At 37.4% G+C, this 23,748-nt stretch overlaps 2 protein-coding genes and 1 long non-coding RNA gene across 3 annotated transcripts; 1 reads left to right on the top strand and 2 right to left on the bottom strand.

Annotated features, from left to right (window-relative positions):
• Window positions 1-3,118: 3,118 nt before the first annotated feature.
• On the bottom strand, window positions 3,119-8,192 carry LOC125239143. Its single transcript, XM_048146646.1, has 3 exons — window positions 7,678-8,192; window positions 7,313-7,458; window positions 3,119-3,346 (listed from the first exon to the last, which is right to left on the bottom strand). The coding sequence occupies exons 1-3, from the start codon at window positions 8,003-8,005 to the stop codon at window positions 3,257-3,259; spliced, it is 564 nt and encodes a 187-aa protein (XP_048002603.1). The 5' UTR covers window positions 8,006-8,192; the 3' UTR covers window positions 3,119-3,256.
• A 1,771-nt stretch (window positions 8,193-9,963) lies between these two features.
• On the top strand, window positions 9,964-22,014 carry LOC125239542 (gastrula zinc finger protein XlCGF46.1-like). Its single transcript, XM_048147157.1, has 2 exons — window positions 9,964-10,206; window positions 20,810-22,014. The coding sequence occupies exons 1-2, from the start codon at window positions 10,128-10,130 to the stop codon at window positions 22,012-22,014; spliced, it is 1,284 nt and encodes a 427-aa protein (XP_048003114.1). The 5' UTR covers window positions 9,964-10,127.
• Window positions 12,836-19,412, bottom strand: LOC125239147. The gene is made up of 3 exons (XR_007178498.1): window positions 18,821-19,412; window positions 13,434-13,577; window positions 12,836-13,350 (listed from the first exon to the last, which is right to left on the bottom strand). It is a non-coding gene; the product is annotated as an uncharacterized LOC125239147 (long non-coding RNA).
• Window positions 22,015-23,748: the final 1,734 nt, after the last annotated feature.

Raw genomic sequence — 23,748 nt, 5'->3', positions numbered from 1 at the left:
CCACTAATATACTTTATATTTAAATTTAGTTAATAAGGAAAATTTTGTAAAGTGTTTATGGAATAAAAAGGCTTTTTATTTTTATTTTATTTTATTTATTTATTTATTTTCTTGAATAACTTGAAAATTACCTAAATAATAAATATAAAAAAATATACTTGAGATACCCATAAAATGCTTTTTCATTTGATATGTAACACAATATAGTTTATAAAGCGTTGATTTTTAATTTTCACTTTTACCCCCCAAAAGTGGCCCCTATGATTAAATTTTCTTAATTTAAATTACATTTCCGTCTTTGGGCCACAGATTTACATATGCGTGCCAAATTTCAAGTAAATCGGTTCAGTAGTTTCGTAGAAAATTGGCTGTGATGACGGACAGACAGACACACGAGTGATCCTATAAGGGTTCCGTTTTTCCTCTTTGAGGTACGGAACCCTAAAAAAAACAATAAATTAGATCCATCATTTATATTCTGTCAAATAAGTCTGTCAGTAAATAAGAACTAAGAAAACTATAGGTATCCTTTTCTCTAGCACTGTAAAGAAAAGGATGCATATATTTTATTTTTTTTTTTTTTTTTTTATACTACGTCGGTGGCAAACAAGTATACGGCCCGCCTGATGTAAAGCGGTCACCGTAACCTATGGACGCCTGCAACTCAAACAGTGTCACATGCGCATTGCCACCCCATTAGAAATATTAGAAATATAGTTTTCTTTGTTCTTATTTACTGACAAACTTGGTTGACAGAGTATACCAGAAAAGTAGATTAGGGTAGAACTGTGACCCCTACACACAACGAGCTTCTACCAGAAAATAGGTTAGGTTAGAACTGTGACTAAACTGTGTTAAACATATCTACTGCTATCAGAAAAGTAGGTTAGGTTAGAACTGTGTTAAACATATCTACTGCTATCAGAAAAGTAGGTAAGGTTAGAACTGTGATTAAACTGTGTTAAACATATCTACTGCTATCAGAAAAGTAGGTTAGGTTAGAACTGTGATTAAACTGTGTTAAACATATCTACTGCTATCAGAAAAGTAGGTTAGGTTAGAACTGTGATTAAACTGTGTTAAACATATCTACTGCTATCAGAAAAGTAGGTTAGGTTAGAACTGTGATTAAACTGTGTTAAACATATCTACTGCTATCAGAAAAGTAGGTTAGGTTAGAACTGTGTTAAACATATCTACTGCTATCAGAAAAGTAGGTTAGGTTAGAACTGTGATTAAACTGTGTTAAACATATCTACTGCTATCAGAAAAGTAGGTTAGGTTAGAACTGTGATTAAACTGTGTTAAACATATCTACTGCTATCAGAAAAGTAGGTTAGGTTAGAACTGTGATTAAACTGTGTTAAACATATCTACTGCTATCAGAAAAGTAGGTTAGGTTAGAACTGTGTTAAACATATCTACTGCTATCAGAAAAGTAGGTTAGGTTAGAACTGTGATTAAACTGTGTTAAACATATCTACTGCTATCAGAAAAGTAGGTTAGGTTAGAACTGTGTTAAACATATCTACTGCTATCAGAAAAGTAGGTTAGGTTAGAACTGTGATTAAACTGTGTTAAACATATCTACTGCTATCAGAAAAGTAGGTTAGGTTAGAACTGTGATTAAACAGTGTTAAACATATCTACTGCTATCAGAAAAGTAGGTTAGGTTAGAACTGTGTTAAACATATCTACTGCTATCAGAAAAGTAGGTTAGGTTAGAACTGTGATTAAACTGTGTTAAACATATCTACTGCTATCAGAAAAGTAGGTTAGGTTAGAACTGTGATTAAACAGTGTTAAACATATCTACTGCTATCAGAAAAGTAGGTTAGGTTAGAACTGTGATTAAACTGTGTTAAACATATCTACTGCTATCAAAAAAGTAGGTTAGGTTAGAACTGTGTTAAACATATCTACTGCTATCAGAAAAGTAGGTTTGGTTAGAACTGTGATTAAACAGTGTTAAACATATAGTCTACTGCTATCAGAAAAGTAGGTTAGGTTAGAATTAGAACTGTAATCCCTTCAAAAAAGAATGAAAGTAATGCGTTAGATGTTAAAACATTGTTTATATTGTTTGCTAGTTATATTACACTAGTCGTATATCAACAGAGAATTATACCATATAACGGTGTGTGTTATACGAAATAATGATCATACAAAATAACAGTAGATATTCTGTTATAACTTATGTTGATTATGTCTAATTAGTGATTATATTCTTTAAATGTATACCAAATCTTGTTATATCAAATATTACTATACCAAAAAAAGTTATACAAATCATTACACACCCATATAGCTTTTCTCCAGGGTGTGTCCTTAATACTTTATATTGCAAATTTTGTTTACGCCTGCTAGCGTAATTGCATTTATATGGCTTTTCCCCAGTGTGTGTCCTTACATGATCTTGCCAAGTATGTTTGCAGCTGCTAGCGTAGTCACACTGATCAGATTTATATGGCTTTTCACCTGTGTGTCCTTACATGTCTTTGCAAAGCGTGTTTTCGGCTACTAGTGTAGTTACACTGGCTGCATTTATATGGTTTTTCTCCAGTGTGTATCCTTACATGATATTGCAAAGCATGATGGTAACTGCTAACGAAGGCACACTGATCACATTTATATGGCTTTTCCCCAGTGTGTGTCCTTACATGAACGTCCAATGAACATTTGCGGCTACCAGCGTAGTCACAGTGATCACATTTATATGGCTTTTCACCGGTGTGTGTCCTTACATGAATTTGCAATGAACTTTTTTGGCTGCTAGCGTAGTTGCACTGGTTGCATTTATATGGCTTTTCCCTAGTGTGTGTCCGTACATGACATAGCAAACTATGTCTGTGGCTACTCGCATAGTTACACTGCTTGCATTTATATGGCTTTTCGCCAGTGTGTGCCCTTACATGAGCTTTTAAATCTTGTTTGTAGTTGCTAGCGTAGTTGCACTGGTTGCATTTATATGGCTTTTCCTCAGTGTGTGCCCTTACATGAACTTTTAAAACTTTTTTGTAGTTGCTAGCGTAGTTGCACTGGTTGCATTTATATGGCTTTTCACCCGTGTGTGTTCTTACATGCTCTTCCAATTTATATTTGAAGCTGCAAGCGTAATTGCACTCATTGCATTTAAATGGCTTTTCCCCGGTGTGTGTCCTATAATGAATTTTCAAACGACTCTTGAAGCTGCAAGTATAGTTGCACTGGTCACACCTGTGCGGCCTCTCACTGGTGTGTTTACTCAAATGCCTAATTAAGCGTAGTTTCTGAACCGTCGTATATTTACAGTGAGCACATCTGTAGGTTTCGGGTCCGCCGCTTGGTATCTTCTGTGGAGTTCGTCCTGCAACCAAAATGCTCTATTTAACTAAATTAATATAATAATTCAATTTAAAGCCGGGTATAACCATCTATAAACAGTGTTTCACGATGTTTTATCATCTCTGTTAAAATGTTCATGTATAGTCTGACAAGTTTTTATTTGACCCTCGCCACGTTTCGGATTTTCAGCTGAACTAATTTCTTTAACTGGCACTTTTAAATTTTCTAACGGTTTCATCGCAATTTTGCCCAAAATAATATTAATATTATAGGACATTCTTACACAGATTGACTGAGGCAGAGGCACATAATGTTCTAAAATCGGTTGTAGACATGTCCGGTACTGACAATTTATAGTTCGGTTCTCCTGTATTGATTAATTGGTTTCTGTAGCTATCTGTAGCTCTGCCGTGAAAAATATTTATAGAAATAAGGACGCCGTTCCATAATTGCCAATAGTACAAAACAAGGTCCCACGCAAAAAGAATATAAACATCGAAGACTTCGATTAAGACACAAGATATTATGAATTTCAGTCTGTGCCAAAAGAAGTAGCGAGTCTTAAAACCTTGTTTATTACAATTTGATTCTCTACAACCCTGTTTTAATTTTCTACAAATATTAACGGGTAACCAGTACACGGTGTCCCCATTACATATGACGTCGGCACATTATTGCCATATGAAAGCTGTTTATAGCGACACTCTTTCAGGGTCATATAAAATCTTGTCAGGCTTTACAACGGTGATGAATATAGTTGCATAAACATGTTACTGTGCTGCCCACTCTAGGTAAAGAGCAAGACGAAACATTCAGTTTATAAACAGATGTCATCGAGTGTGGACGTGTGACTCATGTTTAGAAACATGGAAATAGTACTACTTGTACCTCCTTAGGCGACATAGTTACACTAATCACATTTATATGCACCTCCTAGCGACGGGTCCATATCGGGTCGCATATATTTTTTTTTTATATCTTCTATGCGCATAACTTATGGCATCATCATCAGTGCGCATACACAGGGTTGTAAAAAAACGGTTTTTTTCTGGCTTGAAAAAAAAACATGAAAAAAAAACCGTGAAAAAAAAAACAGTTTTTTTTCTGGAGTGTGTTTTTTTTCTAAAGTACGAAATCTCTAAATTTTCAAAGCAGTTAATACTTTTATACGGTTTTTTAGATTTAATGTAAACTATTAAACGAATTTAATCAAATAACTTTAATTTCTGGTCTTATAAAAGTAACATTTACGAATTCTGTAGTTGGTAGTTATCACTATTTACTGTTGGTAACACCACCGCCTCTCCACGCTACACGCAGCATCGGGGATTCCCCAATAAACATTTGTATACTGAATGTTAATCGAATTAAAATGTACGTTATTGTTATTGAAACACGTTACAACTCACGAAAAACCGGTATTATCGATTTATTTGTTCATCTGAAAAAAAAAAACCATGGTGCTCGGTTTTTTTTCATGTTTTTTTTTACAATTCTGAAAAAAAAAACATTTGTTTTTTTTTCTATTTACAACCCTACGCATACTCGTACATATGGGAATTCATATTATTTTTTGTCATACCTCGTTTGCTCTAATAATTAGTGTCACACTTAGTAGATGCCATATACTTTTTGTACATACAAATCTAAATAATAATTAATCAAATGTCATACCAACTAACAGCAGACATTAGGTATGATCATTATTTTATGTATAACGATTTCTAGCTTATTTATTATCAGCCATAATAGTTCACTAACTCTCCTTGAAACATTCATCAACTTGAAACATCAGTCTCTAAAATACATTTGAGGGAAAGGAAGGTTTTATTTTTCTATTTGTTTTTATTACATTAAAAGTTATTTCCGGTTAGCGAGCTGGCGCAGGCAAGCTGGCGAGTCACTAGTGTCACTACCTGTCTCGATAACATTGTATTACAATGTTATGGCAGGTGTCTAGAACTCTTAGCAATATACCAGTCTTATTTACATCCAAATGAAAACCATAAATCTCGGAGGAAATATAGACTGGAGTAGCCTTCATGTTGCGTCTACGTACAAATAATTCTGCCAAGATTCGCGGGAGGTGAGGAAATAACACATGTAAAGGAGTACTCACAAATGCAAAAAATATTATTGTCAATACACACGCACATTATGATAAAAAAATAACACATGCTCATTATGATGATCAATGTCTCATTACGATGTCAATATTATTATATGCTCTATTCTAATTGAAATTAGGTTAATTCTTACAAAATATATAAATGAAGTCTCGTGGGGAGTGCGTCTTTTTATGAATAAATTGATACATAAATATCGACCCTATTGTAAACCACATTAGGTAACTTCTTAAACAGCAAAAAAACGAAGTCTCGTGGGGAGTGTTCGTGACGTAATTTCTACCCACCAACAAATTTCAAATCGATTGCATTCGATCACATAAATCGATATTCGATGACGTATGACAAAAATATTATCATTTAGATAATAAAACAGTAATATAACAATATTAAAATTACTTACAAATGGAATATTATGCCATCTTTTTGCAAACTTGAGGTATTTGAGCGCTTATTACAAGTGTTCACAGCACACGCGGGCATTTTTAATTACCAGTGATATGTGTCGTGGCGATTCTGTGAATGAGCATGAATCGATTGTGAAATTGTATTTACGTGACTTTATGAACATTTGTTCAAGTTTTTTGGCAGAGGGGTAAGTAACTGAAAGGCTACTCCAGTCTATATTTCCTCCGAGCCATAAATAAATAAAATAATATTAGGGACACCTTACACAGATTGACATAGCCCCAAACTAAGCAAAGCTTGTACTATGGGTGCTAAGCGACGATATACATACTTAAATAGATAAATACATACTTAGATATATATATATATATTTAATTTATTGCTAAGTAAGACAAAACACACTTAACTCTTACAATAACTTCACCAAACTGCGGAACTGACATAGAAACCATCCATGACTCAGGAAAAAATATCTGTGCTCATCACACAAATAAATGCCCTTACTGGGATTCAAACCCAGGACCATGACTTAGCAGGTAGGGTCACTACCGACTGAGCCAGACCGGTCGTAGAACAGGTATCTTTCTATTTTTCTACAATGGCGGCCCTCTGTCAGCTATTCAAAACAGATACGCACATATTTTTTTTTCTTCTGTGGCACGTAATTTCCCGCATTTTCTTTTGAATAAAGATTAATTAAAAAAAAGAGTAAATCATTCACGATTCACAACAATAAATATGTGCTCTCGTGCAGAACTATTCATGCCCTGTGAGGCGTGCTGTCAGTGTAGACCGTCTATTCAGGTAAGAGGTGGCTGGCCGGCCCATTCCCTCTAGTCTTACGTCCCAGATACATTACCAGTAAAACAAAACTCCAGATAGCCAAAGTAGTTAATTTTTTGAATATTGTATAACTAGCTTTATTAATAGTGCGTGACCCAGCCTTAGAAATCTATATTATTTGTGGTCATGGTTCGTTAATATTTCTTGTAAGTGGGTAGCTTTTGCACATTTTAATTTTTCCTCAGTCACCCGTTGACCACGAACGCTGTAAAGAGTTCGAAACGTCGGGATGTATTTTAAATTCATTATACGCGATTTAATCCGTTTCCATAGTTTTATTTTACAATTAATTACTTTTAATTTAGTTTTTTTGCACCTCCTAATTAGTTAAAGTTATGAATACCATTTTTCCACTACCCAAAGGTTGCCTGGAAGAGATCACTCTTTAGCGATAAGGCCGCCTGTTGTTTACCTCTGTAATAAAATCTATTGTAATGTGTGTGTTCCTATGTACATTTCTGAGGTTGTGCAATAAAGTGGATTTGTATTGTATTGTATTGTCTAACATAAGAGTCTACATAGACTTAGCTTATTGATATTGACAACCTACACCATAAACTTGAATCTATGACTCAAGATAAAACATTTGCATGATAGATCTTATTATATACCTGGCTCGTTGTCCCGGTCTGTACTCCGAATGTGGGTGAAAGCTTCTCCATGTCAAGACGATTCCACCGCACACTGCAGTCCCTTAGGAAGGGTCCCCTGGGGACAATCTCACACGACTGCTGCTCTTTGATCGCCCCATTTGATACTGAAAAAAATTAGACTTGAACAAAAACCATGTCTTCATATGATTGCTTAAAGTTTAATTACTTAAATTATAGTATGATATGAACATTTAGGTAGCATTTATTTATATTGTTGGTGGTCTAAGGTTGTTATTCGGTTTATAACTGAATATATCCAAACAGAAATAGATTGAGTAAAGTTTTATGTGTGAAATCTTTCTCTAAAAGAGCCCACAACTAACCCGTTGTCGTGTGTCGCACGGGGCGGCGCTCCACTAGCTCGGGGCCGAGCACGAGCTCGTCCTTCACCGCGTGGCCGGCGTACAGCTCCGCCGCCGCGCGCGCTGGCTGACTCCTCTTTACACTCACTTCTGAGCTCGATGGCTCACTGTTTATACACACACCATCGGATCTAGGTTCGTCCTTGACGCGCACATCGTCCAGCAAATGCTCCACTTTCACAGACACTGCGATCGTTGATAAATTCGTCATACACGCATCCTCACCGGGCTCAGTCTTCACAGTAATACTTTCAGTGCCCTGTAATGCTGACGACTCCATCGTAAACATGTGTAAACACTATTTGCTAGTATTTTTGTTCAAGCGAAGTGGGCCGAAGGACCCTTGTCTGAATAAGTGTTTTATCGTTTTATATCTGTAAAACATATATTGACAGACGATTCATGGCTATTACACAGATTTATATAGGTAGTTCTCTGGGCCCCTGGGCTATTTATATAATTTCGACTTAAAGAAAGGCCGCTGTCAAGAGCACTACGTGAAATGTGATGCACCGTGTATGCAAGCTGTGATGCTGGCGTATGGCGTTCGTTCAAAAACCCATATATAATCGAGATTTCGTCGAGATGTAAGCTAGGAACATACTACGCGGACGTCCGTCGTAAATCGACCGCGACCGCGACCGATCAGTGTGCACGGAACAAAACATCCATCGAGCCAGATTTCGATCGGACGTCCATGCGCTCAAGGTCACGACCACGTCCGTCGACCGATAGTTTGCACGGTTAAAGCTAGGAACACACTACGTGGACGTCCGTCGTGAATCGACCGCGGACGGGAATCTGGACAATGAAATTACACATAACCGTGCAAACTATCGGTCGACGGACGTGGACGTGGCCTTGAGCGCATGGACGTCCGATCGAAATCTGGCTCGCCGGATGTTTTGTTCCGTGCACACTGTTCGGTCGCGGTCGCGGTCGTTTTACGACGGACGTCCGCGTAGTATGTTCCTAGCTTTATGTTTATTTCCATTGTCCATATATTTAGAATTATTAAACTAGATTGTTTAGTTCAAAGACCTTTACAGGGGATAGCTCAATCACATTTTTTGCCATACGAAATTAAACCTTATTACTGAAACAGAAAGTCGATCGTATCAGACTAGCGAAAACGGTCCTCATGAGAGGGCATTGTTTGGGCTGGTGTCCCTCTCGCACGTGTTGCCAGTGTTAATGAGGTTCCCATATTAGTAGTATTTTTATCTGTATATTACTTGACTTTATAACTTCTTATTTTATTTTAATGTTATATTCAAACTAGGGTTTCGATATATTTCAAAAAATCTGAAAATAATTATAATGTAATTATTTTGATGCCAGTAAATCAAAGATTTGTATAATTAAAAAATGCTTTCAATTGGGTGTTAGTAGATTTAGTAGTAACTTTGAAAATTGACTGGTATCCCCAATTTATGACAGTGATGACGTCACTGAATAATGTTGACATTGTCAGTAAGTGCGAGAGGGACACCAGCCCAAACAATGACCTCTCATGTGGATTGTGGACACACTTTTTGACCTAACTAAACAATCTAGTTTAATAATTCTAAATCTATGGTTTAGTTAGGTCAAAAAGTGTGTCCACATGAGAGGTAATTGTTTGGGCTGGTGTCCCTCTCGCACTTGCTGACAATGTCAACATTATTCAGTGACGTCATCACTGTCATAAATTGGGGATACCAGTCAATTTTCAAAGTTACTACCAAATCTACTAACACCCAATTGAAAGTATTTTTTAATTATACAAATCTTTGATTTACTGGCATCAAAATAATTACATTATAATTATTTTCAAATTTTTTGAAATATATCAAAACCCTAGTTTGAATATAACATTAAAATAAAATAAGAAGTTATAAAGTCAGGTAATATACAGATAAAAATACTACTAATATGGGAACCTCATTAACACTGGCAACACGTGCGAGAGGGACACCAGCCCAAACAATGCCCTCTCATGTGGACCGTTTTCGCTAGTCTGATACGATCGACTTTCTGTTTCAGTAATAAGGTTTAATTTCGTATGGCAAAAAATGTGATTGAGCTGTCCCCTGTAAAGGTCTTTGCCATTGTCCAAATTCCCATCCGCGGTCGATTTACGACGGACGTCCGCGTAGTGTGTTCCTAGCTTAACGCAACAAGGTTTCCGAACGGACTAAATTTGACAGTGGCAGCTTTCCACAGACTAAATATATTTTTTTCTTATTTGTCTCGTCCACGCAAAGACCTTGATTTTATACGTAATATCTTCTTAGTAGTTTGTGTTGATTCTAAATCTGTGCGTCCACGTCTCGTCGTCCACTTGTCGCTTTTCTTGGCAAATTATACTTGTTTTCATTACGAAAATTTTACATATTGAGAGTGCGAGTTGTGACGCAGGACCGTGAGAGATGGAGGCAAGTGCTGAGTCTGGCAGCATGTCGCCAGCGCTCGTGAAGCTGGAGCCCGAGACGGACCAGTCGGATATGAGTAAGTTCATACAAGATCTACATACTTTGATATTACTATTACACATTTCATTTAGTCAGACATTCATATAGGTATATGTATATTAATATTAGAATAGAATAGAATAGAATAGAATAGAATAAATTTTATTCGTAAACACACAAACATTATGATTAATGAAAATAGAATATTACAAATAGGAACACATAAAAACGAGAAGGTGCCACGAAATGGTTTAACCTCAGCATATTGCTGGCGACTTCCAGCGCTGATCTTCCGGTTAAACCATTCGGTGAAAAACAATCACGACAGGTAACATGAACAAAATTATTAAAACAACATATTACACACAAAAAAGAAAGATATTACATGCTTTTTTAAAAACTATAACTACTACTGAACGAATTATTTACAATGTTTGGTTATCTGGGTAAGTCAACAATATCGTACCGTTTTAAAGGGTCGGACACCGCTTGGCCGTGCATTAAGCTTGCCAACCAGCGCCATATTGCGGTCTGCGGTAGCTAAGTGTACTAAACTGACAGTGACAAACAATAAAATAATTTGATGAAATGAACATCGATTTTTATATCAGATTACATACCAAACTACATATTTGACTACGATGGCTCATAAAAAGGCAAAGATAATATTTTTATGTGCAATCTGCAAGGGAACGTGACCCAGGTGGTAAGTAAAAATATGAGATTAAGAACTACAGGCAGCTTGTGTCATGTATGCAGGTTTCCTGGTTAAGTTGAAGTTTCCTGATTAGGGATGAAATATATGTCAAAATCCTGTTAAACTTATTAAAGGAGGTGGTGATCCTTCAGGTAGACCAATGGGGTTATAAGGTAAGGCAGTCCTGCAGTGGTTCGCAACATTTGGGGAATATGACATTCCTCAATGTGATGTGAAAATGTTCAAGATACCAATATGTATATATAACAATTCATGATAAATATTTGCTTCTTTACTAGTCAAACAGTATCTTTTTAATTAAAAATATCATTACGGTTTGCTATTAAGGAATTAATTTGCAAATTAATTTAGTAACGTCATGGTTGACTGTTCACTTGTTTACTTTTTAGTTATATTTCAATCCAATTTATAAAATATAGTTTGTGTTATAAAAACCTACTACTAATGTTTTTCTTATAATGGGCTAGTTAATATTACTTAATAAAACATTTTATGCAGTGCACAAAATAAAGCACCACATAATTAGAAGAAATATAGGGACTGTAGTATGTTGAAACATAATTTCTATTTAATAAGTCAAAGAGATATAAAGTAAATGAATTGACCGTGTCATCACTCTGCACAATTTCATAGTACTTCCATATTAGCAAATCATTTTGACAGTTCTTAAAAAGAAGCTGATTTGACTAGTAGGAAACTAGCCTATTATCTGGTGCTTTATTTCGTGCATGATATAAGATATACTTATAATATAAGTACAGAAAACTTTCCATATTGCTATTACTTTTGTCCAAAATTTTTTTGAAGTTTATTGAAAAATCTGCTTAGTATCAGTATTGATGTTTTTTGTTTGACTGATGTGGCAGACTGGCAGATAAAAAGCGAGTTGGTTTCATTAGACCCTAATTTCATTTTACCCAGTTACTAAAACGCCAATGTTTCAAATTACCTGAATCCCAGAATGCCAATTTTTTATCTCAAATCACCGAATTATTAATATGGTGAAATTTCAACATGCCCACATATCATAATGACGAAATTTCACAATTTTCACATTACCGTTAGTTCAAAACTCTCCATTTTCAAAACAACGGTGAGTAAGGCTGCCAGAGCTCAACGAGGGTGCGGTGTGCTGATGATGGGAGGACTTACGGAACTAACTTGTTCCGTCTATTGTGCTTTGAGTCATCGGCAACCCAAACCCTACTTGGAACTTGTACACTCCTTTTTGCACAGTACACAGCAAAAGGGAATGTACAAGTTTCTAATGGGTGGCAACGCGCATGTGACACTGTTTGAGTTGCAGGCGTCCATAGGTTACGGTGACCGCTTTCCATCAGGCGGATCGTATACTTGTTTGCCACCGACGTAGTATATATGTATAAAAAATAAAAATAAAACCAAGCTAAAACATAGCTAAAATTCATAAAGTTTAATCGCTCAGACCTTACCTCTGTAATCCAGGGTGACCATGTCCACTACTAAACCCATAAAGAAATCCCTGACTTTTCATGACCATTTTTAAAGGACCTTTGTTAAAATTAAACATCGGCCCTGTCAGTCTGCTTTTCATGGCCTCAAATTACATTCTTTCCATGACCAATATGACAAACAACTACAATTATGGAACAAATTGCCGTTATCTATTAGCTACTGATTGTAGCATCACTCAAGAGGAATTTGCATAAGTTATGGCTATCCAATGACTTGCGTACTGGTTGAGTAATCATTATTTGATTTCATTGTGATATTTTATATATTTATATTTATGTATGTATATATGTCTTTATGTTAACTATTAAACGAATTTAATTTGACAAATGTAACATTATCTTCCGACTAGGCTAACCCACCTACAATTATTTTAAGTGAAGGTAGATGGTCTTTGAAGTTGACAGCGGATGGTATGAATTTAGAGGGTAGGAAAAGAAGGACGGTCAGCCGGTTAGGAACGAATCCAGTCGGGTGACAGTTAGTAAAGTTAACGGACGATTGAAAAGGAATGTTTTATGTTGTATTATTGTGAATAATACAACAGTGAATATTCAAGATTGTTTTATTTAACGTGATTTCGTTTACGTATACCAGTCTGAGTGCAGGAGTGTTTTACAAATTTCATTTCGGTTTTATAAAACTATCATTAACGAAATCTGTAGTCGGTAGTTATAGCCATTTAGGTTCGGCTACATCACCGCTTGCCGGCCCGTGCACTCGTATTAGGGTAGAGCGAGTTTGAGTTTCGGCGCTCTTGGGTTTTTGTAGCACAAATTATCGCGAGCGTAGCAAGCGCGAACATGTTTTCCCTTATATACGTCCCGGGGTGGATAGTGGTTATTCTGTACATAATAAAGCAAAACAAATGGAGTAGGTGTGCACCCCACCAGACTCCAGAAAGAGCGCGGAGAACATTGATGATGCACTGATCCGTAGCCAAATTGATTATGCCTCATTTATTCTCGAACCCTGCAACAAACAAGCACTCAGTAAATTGGACGGTATCCAAGCCAAATGTCTGCGAATCATTATTGGAGCCATGCGTTCCTCACCTAAGAATGCTTTACAGGTTGAGTGTGTGGATCCGCCCCTCTTCATTCGTAGGCAACTTTTGTCTGACCGGTATGTGATTAAGGCTTGTTCCTTAGCAGATCACCCGCTCACTCCAAGATTACAGGCCCTATCCGATGAGGCATCTGTAAATGCATATTGGACACATAAAATACCACCCAGAATTATTATTAGTTACAGAAAACTTTTGAACCTTCCTTTCCCACTAAACAAAACAAATATCAACCCCCTATTTGAAAGTGATTTTAATAGTTTAATACATTCCCCTAGCATAATTTTAACGACCGGTCTGGCGCAGTCGGTAGTGACCCTGCCTGCTACGCCGCGGTCCCGGGTTCGAATCCCGGTAAGGGCATTTATTTGTGTGATGAGCACAGATATTTGTTCCTGTCATGGATGTTTTCTATGTATATAAGTATTTTGTACGTTTGTAGTTTTAGTAATACTGTGTTTTTGCATATTGTGTAGTTTTAAGTTTATTACGAATAAATATTTTGATTGATTGATTGATTGATTGATATATATTATATATATCGTTGTCTGAGTACCCACAACACAAGCCTTGTTGAGCACAAGCAATCTGTGTAAGAACGACCTATAATAAAAAATAAAAAAAAAATCTACACTTTAATATTGACAAAAATGACCCTGCTGGAAATATCAATTTAATAAAGAATTAAATAAATGGCAAGACTTAATCATAAATAATCATAAATCGTTTATTTGCCAAAAAATATCTATATAGGTACATTTCCAAGCAGAACTTAACATAATTACATTTTTGCCATTAAGGTTATATCCGTCGGCCCCAAACTAGGCGCAGCCTGTATCTCGGGAACCGAAAAAATAGATTTAACTGTGGGACTTTGTCTAAACGGAATATGTTGGCCGTTTTGTTTTTGAAAAATATTTTTACAAAGGTAATACAAATTACATTAAATTCTAGAAAAGTGCATGCACAGAGACAATAAAAAAAAAGCTATTTAAACTAAGTAAACAGGGCAGACATGCATATGTGGAAGTGACATTTAATGAGTGTGCGTGTGTGTGTGTGTGTGTGTGTGTGTGTGTGAGTATACGCAACTAAGTATGAATTATTTCTTCTGTTTGATCGTAGGACTGAGAAAAAAGCCATTTTTTAGTTTTTGATTTTAAGATAGAACAAGAGAAGTCATCAAAGTTACATATCTTGGAGACCCTGTTGTAGACTGTAGGGTGTAGAAAGAATGGAAAGCGTTTGGCGAACGCAGTATGGGCTCTAGGACAAGAAATAGTAAGGTGATTAATACGCTTCAGACGTCGCCTGATGTGGTCAACAGAAGATACAGCAATTCTATGAGATTCTGTAACAGCTTTTACTATGAAAAGTTGACGAACTCTAAGAACTGATGTTTCTCTGTACAACTCGTCGGTGGGATAACGAAAAGGTTTCCTCAACATTACCTTCAGTACGGCTCGCTGCGCCCGTTCTAATTCTATCATTACGCTTTTGGCGGCGCCACCCAGGCTGCAATACAGTACTGAATAATAGATTGGCAGAGTGCAAAATATACTAATTTTAATACAACTTGGGACCCTCCGCCTCTTAGAAGTTTCATGATATAAATAATTTTTCTAACCCTGCCTGACAATATTTTAATGTGTGATCTAAAGGACAGTTTTTGGTCAATTGCCACTCCGAGATACGTGACCGTTTCCACACGGTCAATGGAGTCGCGTGAACCGAAACTGGAAGACAAAGCCAAAGTATTACAAGAGTGAGGCGCAGATGAAAGGGTTTTATGAAAAGTTAAAAATTTAGTTTTTTTAGTATTCAGAGTAAGTAAATTTCTATCTAACCAGTCAGCTACACGCGACATGCCAGTCTCTGCCAACGACTTTACCTCAGGCCACGACCGACCACTGAAGAGGACCACAGTGTCATCAGCGTAACATATCATCTCAGTGTTCTGCATCTGGATTGATAGAATGTCATTCATATATATAAGAAAGAGCGTTGGCCCCAGGATGCTGCCCTGTGGGACACCGAATTTGATAGGCAAATCGCTACTTACGGTATCGCCGACTCTGACATGCTGCGCACGATTTGTGAGATAGCTTTCGAACCATCCCAGCGCCGAACCTCTTATGCCAGTGTATTCAAGTTTTTTGAGAAGAATCGGCGCTGAGACAGTATCGAAGGCTTTTGCCAGATCAAGAAAAACTCCGATACAGTGTTTTCCCCGATCAAGCTGTTTAGCGATTAGGTCTGACAGTAGTACGACGGCATTCTCAGTGGATCTACCCTTTCTAAAACCAAACTGTCTGTCAGATAAAAGTTTATATTTTTCTAAGAAACTTGTAAGGCGTTTGTTTACAACTTTTTCTAATAATTTGGAAAAAATGCAAAGAAGGGATATCGGACGGTAGTGGTCGGGATTATTTTTCTGACCAGATTTAAATATTGGTGACACCACGGACCTCTTCCACGCCTCGGGGAACAATCCTGAACGCAGACTTAAATTGAAAATATGTGCGAGCGGTACACAAATGAATTCCCTGATACCTTTTATTAGAGCAGGCCTGTATCCGTCTGGCCCAGGCGCACTCTCGTTTTTTAAGTTTTTTATAAAACAACTTACTTCATGAGGATCCGTTGGGGCAAGAAAGAAAGATGTAGTGGGGACTCTGCCTTGTAAACAAGAAGACGCGAGACTCTGTTGAGTAGTATTGAGCCTCTTCATGATTTGACCAGCTAAATTTTCGCCTATAGATGCAAAATGGCTATTACAAAAATTCAGAGATTCCTGAGTAGTTGTGGAAATTTTTGTTAGTTCACCGGCATCGGAGTTGCTATTTGGATATTCACAAATTCTCTTTATTGATTTCCAGAGCTTTTTCGGGTTGTTGCTATTGCGGGTAAGGTCTGCGTTGTCATATTGATTTTTAATATTACGTAGTAATTGTCCGTAAAAATTCCTGTAACGAATATATTTAGCTTTCAGAATTTCGTTATCGGGATTTCTTCTTACCTGTAAGTGGAGGCTATCACGATGTCTCATACATCTTATTAAGCCAGGCGTCATCCACGGCTTTAGGTTGAACCTTCTGCGGCTAAGTTTGACTATGCTAGTGTGTTTGTCTACTGCGCTAGAAATAATATTATTGAAGGCTGAAACAGCAGTGTTAACATCTTCGCAGCTTGTTACAGGCTCCCAGTCAGTATCACGTAGCTCAGCTGATATTTCTTGGATGTTGGTCCGGCAAGCGTTACGGTCGCGACCGCAACCAGTGATGGCACGAGATACATTCACTATAGTTAAGTCGTGATCAGTTATCGCACTTTTGCATACCATACCCGCAGCACTGTGATCGGTTTTTATGAAGATGTGATCCAGGCACGCTCTTCCTCTTGTAGGCGCCGTTATCGCAGGTAGCAAACCATGAGAGGCCATCAGGGCAAGGTAGTCACCTGTTATGGAACTCTGACTCTCAGAGAGCAAATCAATATTTATATCTCCTGCAACAATTATGGAGGAGCTGTTACTTACGCTCTTTAATGCTGAATCCAGGGAACGATTGAATGCCTCAAAATCAGTTAAAGACGGCGAGCGATATATTCCTAGAACAGAGATGTTCTGAACCCGGACTAGTAAGAAGTCAGCCCCCGACACAGTTGGTTCCTCAACAACGGCGCACAGAGAGTTACTTACATAAATGGTTACACCACAGCTATTATTCAAATGATTAGTAGTATGGAATGAATTGTAACCTGGAAGTTGACCAACAATCGAGTTATCCTGAAGCCAGCACTCCGTTAAAATAATCATGTCAAAAATCGTATTAAAACGTTTAAGTGCGACAGCAAAATCATTAAAGTTATGTTGAATACTTCTTATGTTAAAACAAAGTAATTTAAAATGACCATTTGTTAGTACCTGGGAACATGATTCAATACTGTTGAATGAGTGACATTTAATGGTAAATGAATTATCTAAATGTGACCCTAAATCATCGTTGAATGTGAATACCGAAATTAATTAAATAAAGCACAATGCAGTTGTCAATGTCACTCAATAAACAAAACGTGAGGTACTCTTGAGAGAAGAAATGAACTCGTCCGCCAGGCATCATTATCGCCAACAAAAGTTCCAGGGGATTAAAGTATGCGTATACATATGAGGTGTATTTGTGTATATGTGTAGATATAATGATGTGGAATGAGTGCGTGTGTAGATATATATAAATATATCTATATCTAAACAATATTTTATAGATAATTTGTGCAGTTTCCGGAAGGGTTGGCTGAAGGCTCTGCCAGCGGGGGCAGACCAATACGAGCATCCAGGTCTGTTTGGCACTTGATTGCAGAAGCATGAACACCTTCCTTTTCTCTGACGAAAATTGTGCCATTTTTGATCCAGCAGAATTTAAAATCATAATGTTTAGATAGATAGATGATAGATAGATAGATAGATAAATGATTTATTGTCACAACATGGTCGTTACAATCTGTACCTTATGAAATATCTTAAAGTTATAACCTATACAATACAAGGAAATTTTACTTACAATCTAGGTATACGTGACAAGTGGACAGTCTCAGCTATGTGCTGGAGCCTCACCTTCCGGCGTGGTTTCAGCGCTGATTTTCAGCCTGCCCGGTTTGAGGCGGTGACACAAGACGACTACGAAGTACTTACATAAAATAAAAAAAAACAAGAATGCAAAATTTAAGTTTTCAATTACATACTAATTACTTACAAATCCTTAAAAAAAGATATTTTTAACAAGAAATTAAATAAATACTTAGATACACTGAATATGGAATTATATTGGTAGGTAGTATTTTTTAGTCATTTTGCCTTTTAAGCAACATGGGTTTCAGTTTGTCTTTGAACGATGTTTGGGACATGTTAAGACGAAGAGGTGGAGGTAAGTCATTCCAAATTTTAGCAGCACTGACTTTGAATCCTCCCCTACATCCTTTTGTTTAGCTCGCAGGCGGGCCTCACGAAATAACTGGCGGTTCTTTTTTGTGAGATGCTCGTTAAAGAAGATTTTCCTAGGTGGACCTGATACTTCTAGGTCGGACGTGGACAAGTTACGCCTTAATTTAGCTAAGCGAATGAATGAGTCCCGAGAACTTTTTCGTGTTAAACGAAGTATCACGGGCCGGGGCTGCTTGTTCTCGCTTGCTTCACTGCTGCCAGACGTCGACGCACGCGAGGGTCCCGCACGATATATAGCGTCAATATCGTTTTCATGTAGAGTTGCCCCGATTTTACTAGCAGTGACTAGCACTATGTGAGTCAGATTTTCGTTCGAAGTTTCATTTATGCCCATGATTTCGATCTCGTTACGCATGTTCCATTGGTCCACTTCTTACCCATTTTTACCGATGCCTCAAAATTGGGACCTGGAAGCTATGTGGGAGCCGCGGTATGGATCCCTAGGTATCGTATCCATATAAATGTCCACCTCAGGCTTCTGTCTTCACTGGCGAATCCTTTGCTCTTATGGAAGCCGTGGCATATGCTGAATCGCACAAAATCCCCAAGGCCATAATCTTCTCAGATGCTAAAAGCTGTCTGGGTGTCTGCAGGCAGTAGTAGGCAACCACCCGAAAATGAAATTAGTTTCCCCATATATCCTAAAAATAAAACAATTGCTCTATAAATGTCACGAAATAGGTTTACAGATTGTCCTTGCCTGGATCCCGGGACACTGTGGCATTGCTGGCAATGAGGAAGCTGATATGTGGGCTAAACAGGCCACTCTTAATGGGTTGGAAATGCATAATACGGTACAATCTGCTGACTTAATGATGAGAGCCCGCAGTGATGATGCGAGGAAGGAAGCGAGCGCAAAATTTTTTCTCTGTTGTCAGCGTGGGGACGCCCATTTAGGTGTATTCCCAATTAAGTCTCATTCGGTATTTGAATTTTTAGGCATTTCGGGAAATTGTGGTTTTATGATTTATTGTCCTTTTAAGCGAGACATTTTTGTTGTTAACGATTTATAACACCATGGCTTTTTAAAATGTTGGCGAATTAGGCATCAAGCAATTTAGGTGGAATGACACCAAAGCTAAAAAATATTCACTTCAATATCAGCCATACTAATATTATTATTATTATTTTATTATTATTTTTATTTTATTTTTTTATTATAAATCATAAATGGGAAAGTGTGTGTGTCTGTTTCTTTGTCTGTCTTTCACGGCAAAACCGAGCGACGAATTGACGTGATTTTAGGGTTCCGTACCAAAAAGGTACAACAGGTTACAGGAACCCTTATGGTGCGACTCTGTCCGTCTGTCTGTCCGTCTGTCACATTCCTAAATATCTCGAGAACTACTAATGCTATCAACTTGAAATTTGGAATAGTTTTGAACATTGTAAACCTCTACAAATAAAAAGTATAATTTTTTTAAATATATTTATTTTAATTGTAGAAAATGGCCAAAATGAAAGGGGGGCAAACTGTAAATTTCAAGTTACTAGGTCAAGTGGGGTATCGTTGGAAAGAGCTCAAATTGAACGTAAATAAACTATTTTTTATAATTTTTTTGTTGTGGAAAAAAAAAGAATTTTGAAGGAAAATGTAAAAAAAATACCGTTCCCCCCCCTTATCTCCGAAGTTTACCAACGAAAAATTATGAAAATTTTAGTAAACATTGGTTTTATGCTATATATTACAGGAAAAATATAATCGTGTTTGTATTTTGAATACTTTTTTTTTTAGTCACAAAAAACTTTTCAGATTTTTACTTTCAATTTACCCACCCTTGCGGATGTATATCGTACTTAAAATTAATACGAGATGTTACGTAAACCATCTTCTGTCCAATAAAGTAAAAACTGTTTAAATCGGTTAACATTATAAAGAATTATCCCTGAAAAACCAGGTCGCGCAAATTAGTTAGCAAATTGACCGGGAGATGGCGCTATACACTATAATACTCATTTGTGCCTATACTTTTGTCTTCTAGTCAAGTCATTAGAGTTATATGAAAATATGAGATTATTTTTACTAGGTAGTTTGAAAGAAAGTTTGTACGGAACCCTCGGTGGGCGAGTCCGACCCGCACTTGGCCGGTTTTTTTAAGTGGAGATAGTTGAAGGGATGGAGCGTGACATAGGCATTTTTTTGTCTATTTCTAACGCGAGCGAAGCCGCGGGCAACAGCTAGTATGTCATATTCGGTCAACAATGTTGTCACTACTTAAGTAAACTTTCATTCTTAGGGAAATATTTCTGAACAAATGTAAACGCAGTGGTATAAACAAGTTCTTGGCACATTCATAAATGAACTTTGGTGTTTACCGCCATTTGATACTTGATCATATTACGATTACACTCACTTATTGTTTCAGCCCCTGTGAAGGAAGAAGCTGTTTTCCTGGATGAAGAGGAGCGCGTGAAGGAGGAGTGGTCGGACAGCACGGCCGGGCTCGGCGTGAGCGAGGCAGCCATGCTGGCCGACTTGTACATCGAGCACGAGGTGAAGGACGAGCTCGTGCTGGGGCCGGAGCGCCCGCACCGCCCCGTAGTCGCCCCGGCCGCCCTATCTTACCGTGTCGCAGCGTCCGCTGAACATAAACCTTTCTGGTGTTGTCAATGTAACTACAAGTGTAAAAGCAAATCAAATTTACAGAAGCATCTGTTGACACACAAAGACGAAAAGCCTTTCAGGTGTAGCCACTGTGACTACAAGTGTAGACGAAAATCACAATTACAGTCTCATCTGATTATTCACTCTGACGAAAAACCTTTCGAGTGTGGTCAATGTGAATACAAGTGTCGAAGTAAAACGTGTTTACGGAAGCACCTGCTGACACACACAGGGGAGAAGCCATTTAGTTGTAGCCATTGTGACTACAAGTGTAGAAACAAAGGAAATTTACAGAAGCACCTGTTGATACACACAGACGAAAAGCCTTTCAGGTGTAGCCACTGTGACTACAAGTGTAGTCGAAAATCACAACTACAGTCTCACCTAACTACTCACTCTGACGAAAAACCTTTCGAGTGTAGTCACTGTGACTACAAGTGTAGACAAAAAAGCAATTTAAAGTCTCACTTGATCACTCACTCTGACTCTGACGAAAAACCTTTCGAGTGTAATGAACGTGACTACAATTGTAGACATCAGTCTGAGTTACATGCTCAACTTATGGCTCACAATAACGTGAAGCCATTTAGTTGCAGCCTCTGTGACTACAAGTGTAGAATAAAATCAGTATTACAGTCTCACTTGCTTACTCACTCTGAAAAACGTTCAAAGTCTAGTCAATATGACTACATGTTTAGACGAAAATCTCAATTGCAGACTCACCTGATTACTCACTCTGACGACAGACCATTCGAGTGTAAAGTGGCCGTCAATAGAACTTCCAAACAATGTAAACAAACCGCCATTTTGAAGTTGTCTCCGAATGATGAATTTCTTAGTGATGCGAAAATACTCTATCAAATAATATCCAAAGGTCAATTAGGCGCTCTCCACACGCACGCGATGTTCGATACGCAGAAAGAGTCCATGAGTAAATTATGCGTTCAAGCCAAGAAAAACAGTTAACGAGTAAAATAATATTGAAACCGTCAGTACCATCATTTTTTTTTACCTACCTAAACAATGATGGTTGGTACAATAGTACATTACTACAGAGGCCGGGACAAATGGGGCAACCCCATTTCCCGCCGAGGTATGTATAGTGCTGTTCTCAAACATGATGGTATGAAATAAATAGTCTACTGAAAATAGTAACTTTGGATGGCTGTATCTCCTAAACGGTGCGTCGTAGCGCAAAAATAATCGAATTTTCGTTCCCCTTTAATTTCCCGTATACGCCTATAAAAAAAAACAAAAAATTAAAAAAAAAACGAAATTTTTTTTTTTTGTATGAAAACGCACCCCAAAATCAAATATTGTCTAAGGCCCGTACCAGTTGCAGTCGGCACGTCTATAAAGCCCCTTATAGTTTTTTTTTATTGGGTTGGTAAGAAAGTAATGAGCGATCGATTGAATTCCACATAAAATTTTTGAGAGAGTTCTAGAATCTTCTATGGTCGAAAGTATATAAAGGGCGAGTCGCACAGTTTCTCGTCAGTCATTCACTAGCTGTCGCCGAGCTAATATAAGGAAAAAAATTTAAACCAAAAAATCTGTCAGAATCGTCCACAGCATGCTAAAGTTTTTTTCTTACACGACAATGCTCGCCCACACATTGCAAAAGTGACTCGGCTAAAGCTATTGGAGCTAGGTTGGAAAGTGATACCTCATCCACCGTACTCTCCAGACTTGGCACCTACGGATTACGCATTGTTCAGATCGCTAAGCAATACCTTGAATGAAAAAAAGTTCGATGATCAAGCCCATCTACGACAGTACATAGCTGAGTTTTTTGAATCTAAACCTAAGAACTTCTTCGCCGATGCTATTCATTCTTTACCAGAATGATGGAGACAAGTAGTAGATAACGAAGGCCGTTATATTTTTGATAAATGATTAAAATAATAAATTAAATAAAAATTACAATATTGGTTATGATTCGCTCATTACTTTCTTACCAACCCAATAATTGGCTAAATACCTGGATGTTATGTCACAATTATCTGTGTTTGGAAATTAAAAAAGAAGACTTTGCCGGCCTTGGCCTGCAAGGTTTGTATGAAATTCCATTATCTATCAATCGTCCTAGCCGCACCTGCAACGTCATACTTCGCTGCCAATTATAAGGCACATAACATCAATATTTCATACCATGTTTGAGAAAAGAGTATTGAATCTATTGGTATGTATATCAAAATGTTAATTATCGTTGATTCGTTACTGCTAGCGCCATCTATGCTCCCAATGTATAAAACTTATTGAGTACCGTTACTTGTCAAATAAATCAGTCTGTTGCGAATATTCACGGTGTTTTATTAGAATCACTACGTGGTTTTTTTTTAATGGACTTGAGGGCGGTGTTGCCCATAGCCAACGTCGAGTAAAAAGGGTAGGAAATTGTAAACGCGGAAAGGGATGTACGGAATTTGGAAAAACGTGGTCAGCACAGGTAGGTATATAAATAACAAATATTAGACTATACTTTGATATTATTATGAACAATGAAACCTGCTAAAATTATATATCCGGACCTTTAAATCCGGATTAAGGAGTAAGGAAGGGATGTCGGTTGGAAAAGGAATATGTCTTGATTGTAATGTTTCCATGAAAACAGTACGGTCATATAAAGGACAGGAAAGGAATATATGGTTAATATCACCCTCCTCAGCACCGCAGTCACATTTAGGATTGTCAATGAAT

This window comes from Leguminivora glycinivorella, chromosome 25 (assembly GCF_023078275.1).
Source record: "Leguminivora glycinivorella isolate SPB_JAAS2020 chromosome 25, LegGlyc_1.1, whole genome shotgun sequence".
NCBI classification, from domain to species: Eukaryota; Metazoa; Arthropoda; class Insecta; order Lepidoptera; family Tortricidae; genus Leguminivora; species Leguminivora glycinivorella.
The sequence above is the reverse complement of the archived record's forward strand: the minus strand, read 5'-3'. Positions and strand labels throughout refer to the sequence as shown.

Coding starts and splice junctions, on each gene's coding strand:
- LOC125239143 (XM_048146646.1), bottom strand. CDS start 8,005: ATGTTTACGATGGAGTCGTCAGCATTACAGGGCACTGAAAGTATTACT. Junction 7,459..7,677: donor CGTGCGACACACGACAACGG/GTTAGTTGTGGG, acceptor AATTTTTTTCAG/TATCAAATGGGGCGATCAAA. Junction 3,347..7,312: donor AGACCGGGACAACGAGCCAG/GTATATAATAAG, acceptor TTTTGGTTGCAG/GACGAACTCCACAGAAGATA.
- LOC125239542 (XM_048147157.1), top strand. CDS start 10,128: ATGGAGGCAAGTGCTGAGTCTGGCAGCATGTCGCCAGCGCTCGTGAAG. Junction 10,207..20,809: donor GACGGACCAGTCGGATATGA/GTAAGTTCATAC, acceptor TTATTGTTTCAG/CCCCTGTGAAGGAAGAAGCT.